General features: G+C 48.3%; 1 protein-coding gene across 1 annotated transcript in view; it reads left to right on the top strand.

The window, feature by feature from the left end:
* Positions 1 to 8,974, top strand: part of AGBL1 (ATP/GTP binding protein like 1) — a 545,529-nt gene that overhangs the window by 58,776 nt on the left and 477,779 nt on the right. The window contains exon 2 of the mRNA XM_023529006.1: positions 3,619 to 3,707. Coding sequence (XP_023384774.1) covers positions 3,619 to 3,707 — 89 coding nt within the window. The remainder of the gene's footprint in view (positions 1 to 3,618; positions 3,708 to 8,974) is intronic.

The following is an 8,974-nucleotide window of genomic DNA, read 5'->3' as shown; positions in this document are numbered from 1 at the left end:
CTTGAAAGATTGTCACTTCCCATCAGCTATAGATCACAGCAGGAACACGGCTGTATAAAACAAAGATTTATTGCTTGCTACAGCAAAGGAGCCTACACCCTGTGGGAAACCCTGGGGAGTTAGAAAAGAGACCATTTAGGGAAGGCTACTTAGAAGGTGGGGAGGCTAGAGTTTATCAGAGGTTCTTGGCAGGAACTGACCAGAAGTTCATCTTGGAAGCTGCTGCAACAGTGAGTGGTCTTATCTTTAGAATGCGTGAATCTAGACAGCATTACTTTGTCTTTAAGATCAGTCTCTCTGTTCTTACCTGCAACGTAGGGGTCTGAATGAACTGGTGTTAAAGGGGTTTGTGCTTTAAATAGTCTAGCAAGCATGTGGCTTGGTCTAGCACAGATGATCTGTTCATAAGTCAGGGTACAGTTTGCAAGTTACGGTTTCTGTTTCAGTTCTAAATTCCCCGCAACAGCTTTGCTGCCAGCTGTTCATTTTAAGAGTGTGATTGTGATATGTTTTAAAAAAAAAAAAAAAAAGGGCCTCCTGATCTTTAAGAGATACAAACTGAACCATCGATAGTACAAATCAGCAGTTCGCAGTTGTTTTGGCCTCATGACATCTACCTACTTAAAAATTATTGAGGACCCCAAAGGACCTTTTTTGAATGGGAATTGTAACTATTGATATTTACTATATTGGAAATTAAAACTTAAAAATTTTAGAATATTTAATAAATGATATCCATTTATTTATATTTATGACACAAGTGATTTTTATGAATAACTATGTTTAAAAAATTAGCAAGAAGAGTGCCATTATTTTACATTTTTGCAAATGTCTTTGATATTCTGACTTAATAGAAGGTGGCCAGATTCTCATATCTGCTTCTGAATTCAGTCTGTTGCAATATGTTCTGTCCGGAACTTTTGAAAAAAATTCAACCTCACACACATACGTAGTTGGTAAAGGCAGGAGTATTTTAATAGCCTTTTCCAAATAATTGTGGATGTTATTCTGTGATACTACATCAAAAATGGTAGCGTGTTTGTAATTATTTTGATGGACTTTTTGTACTCTGCAACATTACAGTCCATTGGTCTGTCTTGCACTTTAAATGGAGTTTTGACCCATGTGAGATTTTGTATTATCATTCATTGGTCACTTGCAAATATTGGTTTACTGAATCTGCAGATCTTCCAAATGTTGGTACATTGCATTATAAAATATTAAAAAAAAAATCACATTTGTTAAATTTACCGCTGATCTGAAAGCTGTCAGGCAAACGCATTGGTGGCAGATACAGTTTTTCCAAAATTCTAATTTTGTCTTTAAAGTTTGAATGTTATCTTTGGCAAGGAATGTCGTCAGCTGTCCTTGAAACAACAAGCTCATGTTATTCATTTTGGAGAAAATGTGTGTCCGAATAACTTGAGTCTGTTAGTCAAACTTTCAAGCAAAAATGGAGTTCCGTGAAAAAAGTGGCTAGTTTAGCTGGTCACTCAGATATTGCGCAAGTGTTTTTACTCAAGGCAGCGATTATACTTCTGGTGTGCAGCTAAACGCTGACACGCACACTTCCACTCTGCCGAATACAACATTGAAGAGATGTGAACTCAAAAGTTGAGATTTATTCAAATGAACAATTATTACTACTTTATTAATTAAGGACGTCTCAAGTGCAGCTGGTGTTTATTTTAATGCGAGGCCATGGCAGTAAAGAATACAGTGTTGCCACATTGCCTTGATTCATGCTGAGGCACCCACTGCTTTGCACCATTAGTACAAGTGTCAATACAGTGAAACTGGCAAGTGATGTCTTAGTATTATCAGAAAAACAAATACGTCCTCACAGTTCCCCGGGAAGGGTCTTAGGGACCCGCAGGAGCCCACGGACCACACTTTGAGACTTAGGATATGCTTCAAAATAATACAGGCAGGGGGAAGGGCATGGAGTGTCGATGAAATAAATGTGGCCATGAGTTCATAGCTGTTGAAGTTGGGTCACGGCTATGTAGGGGTCCATCAGACGGTTCTGTCTCCTTTTGTACGTATTTGAATTTTCTACAATAAATCGAGGTGAAAAAGATCGAGTCCTAGGACTCTAGGTTTAGTATCCAAGTGGACAACAGTGGTACTTATTATAGGGAAGACTGGGAGAGCAGGGGCGGATCTGGGTGGGGAATTTAAGAATTCTGTTCAGGACACATCACACTGAAGATGCCCAGGGGACACCCACCCTAGGCGTGTGAGTTCAGAGCACGGACTCTTGGCACGGAGCTGGTATTTTAAGGCATGGAGCTAGGGGGACAGAGGAAGGCCCAGTTCAGCAGCCTCCCTCAGTGCTCTGACCTTGCTGAGTGGACCTTGGCTAAATGCCTCCGACTCTGAGAGCCTGTGCAGGCTTTCCTCTGCTCTGGATGCTTGGCACACGGCCCCTTGGAATTCAGCATCGTCTTCTGCTTCTCTGATTATCTCCTGGGATTAGGGGGGCATTAGGAAGGCAGAGGAGAAGAAGGCAGCTTTTGAATTTCTTTGAAAAGCCCTGAGATCTTATCCCCCTGCCATCTGTCATGATGGGAGTTAGTGGGAAGGAAAATGGATCACAAGAAAGCGTAAGTTCACAGAGACTCTCTAAGCCTGATTTTGATTCACGTTGGTAAAGTCCACCCACCACAGTATTTGCTGGAACTGTCCAGGGTTGAGACATTGTCATGTTTGGAGCCAGCCTGATGGTAAAGAACTTACCTCTGAAATTCAATCACCCTGCATTATAGTCCCTGCTCCTCCCTCTTATTGGCTGTGCGACCTGGGAAGAATTGCTAAATTCCTCCAAGTCCTGATTTCCTCAAGTCTAAAATGGAAAGAGAGGAATGAAAAGGCACCCTCTCTATCGGTTTGGATAGAGAGCTCATGAGGCACTGCATGCCGAGCGTCTCGCGCACAGCCGGTGTTCGGCTAAGGTTGGATTTTCCCCTTTCCCTCTAGCCTTGCCCTTCCCCCTGGTCGACGTGACGTCAGCCAGGAAGCGGGGAGGAAGGAGACAGGGAGCAATGCCTCGTGCAGGTGACCAGATGGCTTTACAGGTGCCCGTTTCATGGGTCTTTACGATACTTTCCGCCTAGAGTTCCAGACCCAGCTCTGAATGACTCACCAAAAAGGAAGACCAGGTGCATCAGGGGCCAAGTGAGGTCCTGTGTAGGACATCTGGGAGCGCGTAGCCCCGTGAAGGGCATGACACAGGAGGAATGGGAGGAGCGAGCCTGCTGCCCCCCACCTGCTCAGCTGTGCAGAGCTGACACGCCCACGGCAGCCCCCGAGGTCCAGCCTCTGCTCCTCGTTGGAACCAGGCTGACAGGGGCCCGCCTCACGCACGCTCTGTGCTTCTCTGCCCTGAGGCGTCAACTTTCGGTCATTCCCATTGACGTTTTGCTGTAGAGGACAGCTAGACTCTTTGTCCAGTAAATGTTCGAGAGATCTGAACCAATTAAGCTGTTGGCACCACGGCTGTCCCTTGTCCTAGGGTCTCGGGATCACCCGGTGTGCATTGGGGGGCTCGTCAGAGTCCCTGCATCTGTTACCCTGAATCCCCTGCTGACCCGTGCATCCTCATATTCTGTTTTGCAGACCTAAGTCCTGGGGTCGCCCTGATCCTGAGTGGCATTCCAGGAGGTGGGCTGATACCTGAGAAAGACATCCGAGAATTAACTGCTCTGGTAAGTTACATTCGGTCAGACACGAGAGGATGTCAAAGTAACTACTGTTCAAGCCCACTCGGGGTCACTTTTCCCCTGGCGGAGCCAAGATCCCCGACAGTCTCCAAGTTATCCTTTTAATTCTTTTGATTTCACCGACTTTTAGCACACATTTTTAGCCATATTTTCACCGGCTAAGAATATACTTAATGACAGATGATGACATACACTCTGAAAATACAAAAATGCGTGTCATATTCTTACTCTAGTGTATTGGGCAGATAGCGGAAGGGTTAGGACAAATGTTCCCATTCAGATGTCTGCAGGGGACCTTCAGTAACTTACAAGAGTGATGGGGACAGCAGTGCTGTCTTTTTAACTTCCCTAGAAAAGGAACAACCGTGTAAGTATGAGGACAGAGGCCTACGTCCACCCTGCCCCGGTGGCAGGACACGGTGGGGATGCTGGCACGCACCTTCTGAAGCCACGGGGAATTCGGCTCTGTCGTTCCCCTGCTGTGTCAGCAGGACCTGGGACAGGCCGGCCCATCGGAGGCACTCAGTGACTTTGATCGAGAAATGAATGAGTGTCGCATGGCGGTGAGCTGGAGAGCACATGTCCAGCGGTAACTTAGCTCTAGTCGGTTTTGCCAGGTCGACATGTGGGCTCAGTGTTATTAGCTCTTCTGCCCCCCTCCACAAGGACATCCAGAAATCTTAATTTTTTAGGTGACGTCTCCAGGTTTAAAAATCTTGACAAAGATTTTAAGACATGTAAGCTATGAGTAGATATGCCAAATAAACTTGTCTGCAGGCCACATGTGGCTTGCAGGTGGTGGTGTTTGTTTCTGTAGAGACATCCCTGTAACTAAAGTGCCATAAAAGATGAAGGTTCAGACTGGTCCAGGCAGCGTTTGCTGAGGTCCTGAGCTGGAGTGGGGGAGCCCCGTTGGTGACTGCGAGAAGCTGAGCTCCGATCTGGTCTCTCGTGTCAAGCACAGAGACTACCCACAAGAAAATGGATTGTTTTACATTATTTACTTTTTTTTCTGTTGGGTTTGACTTTAAGTCCCATTTTCCATAGCAAAAGGCACCAGAGAAGCATTCAGAAAGCATATTTACCTCTGGTTTCCACTTCAGGCTTATGTGTCTCAGGCCTAGTGGGAGCTGAGCCTGCCTCCGCCTCCCTTCCCCCGCCCCCCCCCAAATGACACACACCTAGGACACGCACCGCAAGGCCTGTGTCAGATGCATTTTGTAGCACTCAGAAAGGAGGCGTTCCTTAGAGATGGTGTCTGCGGTGCCGTGACAGCTGGAAGAAAAGCATCAAAATGCAGCACGGCCCGGCTTCCCAGAGCCCGTGAACACTGGTCCTGAGTGACAGAGTCGCTCCAGGTAGTGAAACCAAGGACCATGTGATGAGTAGGCTGGCGATGGAACGTCGACTGGCACAGCTCCGGCTGGCTGCCCAGAGGGAACGAGATTTATACCAGCATCACAAGGCAGGCTCTGCTGCCCCAGGGGACAGGCTGAGTGATGGGCTGGCGGGGATGTCTGAGGCCGCTGGTCCTTAGCTGGTTCGCAGGAAGGAGCGTTTGTGCACACTGCCCTGCCCAGCCAGCAACCATCTGCAGGAAGGCTGGACTCGGAGCGTGCGCCCAGCCTGCAGGCGTGAGAACGGAAGTTAGTGCAGCACCAGTTCTGAGTGTAGGAAGCCCGATTAAATTGCTGGGCGAGTCCGAACCCAGGGCTGTGTTCACGTCACCACCTGTGGCTTGGCATTGCCAGCCCGGGGACGATGGAGAAGACCGCATTGTCTCTGCTCACCGCCTAGGGAAAGGCACCAGGGAAGGGGTAGAAGCTGTCTGTGCATCTGGTAGTTCCGCAGGTGCCACAGAGATCTGTGCATCTGGCCATCTGGTCACCTGCATGGAGGAAGGGACCTTGGGGATGTTTCCTCTGTGGATTTGGGAAGGATGGTGAGCTCTGCAGCCGAAGCGCTGGTCCAACACCAGCAGGGAGGAAGGACCCGGCATTGGTTCCCATCTGTGTTACAACTTATTGGGGGCCTAATCCTAGGTGCTCAACTACTTCTGACCCTTTATTGGCCTCAGCGCGGCAGAATCTGCAAGCTAGTTTTCATTCCTCATGGTGCTGAGCACTCTGTTACACAGTGGCTACACCACGTTAAAAGAAATGAACAATACTGCGTGCTCACCAGGCACCGTGACCTGCGGTTGGCACTTGGCATCCCTGGTCTTGTTTAATCTGCACAGTATCCCTGGGAAGTAACTGTCACTATACGGAGAGGAAACACAGGTTGAACATGTGTTTGTTGTCGTGACAGTGTTGACTTTTACCTGAGCCCTGTGATGCTGGAAAATGCCGAAGGTTCAAGAAACACCCCCTGCCTTGTTGCCTCTGATTTACTTCAGGTCAGGACGCCTTCAGCCATCCATCCTGCTCCCCCATGCCTTGTTTCCCTACCCTGGTTCCCTCCACCCCATAAAAGAAAAGCTCCTTTTTCCTAGCTCTTGAGATAGTTGCAGATCTTTAGCCAATCAAAAAAAAAAACAAAAACAAAAACAAACAAACAAACAAAAACAACAAAAAACCAGGCACTAGTTGACTCTTCTTTGGTGTGGTCCTTCACATCCACTTTCTTCTCTCCATTTCGATGGCCGTGACCTTGGGCTGGTCCCTTATCAGTCTTAGGCTGTTATCACCGGAATGAGTCTGAACTGCTCACTTGTGCACAGCAGATGCTGGTCTTCAGAAGCACACATGCTGCCGAAGCATCTCAGGCTCATTATTTAACCTCTCGAGCCTCAGTTTCTTCTCCTGCACAGTAGGAATGCTAATAGTGTCTACAGAGCGAGGTTTTTTGACATAAGCGAGGTTCTGTACTGACAGAGGGTCTGCTCCAGGGTAAAGGAAACGAAAGAGACGTGACAGCTAAATCCAGTGTGAGGTTCTGAACCAGACTGTTTTACGCTGAAGGATATTGTTAGGTCCACTGGCGGAAGTTGAATTTGAGTCGAAGACCAAATGATGGTAACGATCGACCTTAACTTTTTGATTTCGGTCATTGTTTTATGGCTAGATGAGAGCATGTCTTTCTGTATAGGGAATTCATCACAAAAGCATATGGAGATGATGGGGCTTCGGATTAGCAGCTTATCCTCAAATGGTTCAAGAACAAAACTGTACTTGCAACTTTTGTGTAAGTTCATGCTTGTTTCCAAATTAAAAAAATATATATATTTAAAACAGGAAACAAAACAAGGTCCTGTGCATGAGGCATTTGGCACAGAGTCGGGGCCGAGAACACAGACGCTCCTTTGCCTTCGCCCTCCTCGGTCTCCTGGACGTGGGACTCTGTCCACCGCGTGCTCTGTGCCCGGCTCTCCCTTCTTGCTCAGACGCCTCCACGGCTCCCTGCAAATGCAGCCCTGGCTCTCAGGGTTGTCCACTATCTTTTCTCAATCTCTTCTTCTAGTCTTTTCTGCCCCATGCGTCTTGGACATCCTGGGTCCTCTCCACCTCGCTGGGACTGCTTCTTTTGCTCTGCCTTTCTGGAAAGCCCTCTCACACGGCCCCCTTGGGCAGAAAAGCCGCCACCCTCTGAGGCTCTTTTCCAGTTCCGCTGTCATCGGGAAGCGTTTTAGACCCGGATGATCGAACCTCGGATGGGCCCGCAGGCCCTTATCACCGGGACCTTTCGACAGATGTTTAACTGTTGGCTCTCGTCTACAAGGATTTCATTCTTGACACTGATTGTTGTTGGCCTTTCCCCCGACCTGATTTATAAGGCTGCTGGTCCCAGGCCCTGGAGCTACCGGAATAGAATCCCAATAAGGACTGGGATTTTGATTTATCTTGTTCACTCTTGAAACTCAGAGCCTAGAACACTGGCACATAGCAGATGCTCAATGAACATCTGTTTAGAAATTCTGCATTAATGTCATATACCTCGTTGCGTATCCCACAGTATGGAGCATAGTGCTCTGCACATGGGTGCTCAGAAAATATTTGTCGAACAAATTGATGGATGGATGGATGGATGGATGGCTCAGTCAGTATAAACATCATCAGTTATCATGGATGGTTCACTGTCTCTGCTCTAAGAAAGCAGAATGGGTAACTGATCGGTAACCACACCTGTTTGGTGGCACTAGGGTTTGACCAGGAAGCTCCTGTGGTTGGGGCAACAGTCCTCACTGCAGTATTTATGGGCCTCTCACAGTTTCTCCCTGGCGGGGCTTCTTTACAAGTCGTTTGTACATGATCGGTTTCCTCTCCTTGAATAAGGCGTCACCTGGCCTTCACCGCGGCCTGCCTGAGGAGACATCCATCTGACAGGATGATGGGAGGGGAAGGGAGCAGGCCAGGCTCACGGGTCTATGAGGTTCCCCCGTGGCAAGGTCAAGATAAAAGACCTTGGATTCTGGAGTCTGACAGGGGGCCCCAGCACATTGTCAGAAAAGCCTCTCTGTGGAAAATGGCAGACCGGTTAGATGCGAGTGGGTGAAAGGGACAGGAACTGGTACTTTTGAAAACCTACGGTAGCCTGTGCTATGACACACATCCTCGCAAAAGCGTCATACGCCAACAGTGAGTCGTGAGCCATGCGACCTCGAGGCCAGGCCCTTTGTCTACGTTCGCTGTCCCTGCTTCCTCACATCCTGCTTCCTCCTCTTCTTATTCTGATCAGCTTTGGTCCCCATCACCCCCTAAAACAGGCTTTTATCAAGGGCATCGGGGATGCACCTTGCCAGGCGAATTCCCCTCCTTGCGTAACTCCGTTTCTCAGCAGCGTTGGACCCAGCCGACAACTTCCTTCTTGCAACCCTTTCTTCCTTCGCTTCTGGGGCAGGAACGTGGTCCTCTCCCTACCGTGCCGACTCTGCTTCTCAGCCGGCGTTGTAGCACCTCTCGACCCTCCTCTCTTCCCTACCTACCGTCTCTCCCCAGGGGGTCGAGATCAGCCCCATCTCTTTATTGATGACGCCTGGGTTTATTTCTTCTACCTAGGTATCTCCCCGGAGCTCTAGACTTAGACATTCAATTGCCTACTTGACATTTCTCCTCGGATGTTGAATTCGCGGTGAAACTCAGCCTAGCCCAAGTGAGGTATCGAATTCCACTTTGTATCTGATACCCCTCCGACGCAGAATAAGAGGAGTGTTTCATCGGCTTTTGCTCACTTCTCCGCCCCCTTTTTTTTTTTCACTAGTTCGGTACCAGCCCCTGTAGAATTTAGAATCCTGGAGTTGGAAGCGGTTTGGA

The sequence above is a fragment of the Pteropus vampyrus genome, unplaced genomic scaffold (genome assembly GCF_000151845.1).
Source record: "Pteropus vampyrus isolate Shadow unplaced genomic scaffold, Pvam_2.0 Scaffold34, whole genome shotgun sequence".
NCBI lineage: Eukaryota > Metazoa > Chordata > Mammalia > Chiroptera > Pteropodidae > Pteropus > Pteropus vampyrus.
This window is presented reverse-complemented; position numbering and strand designations above follow the sequence as displayed.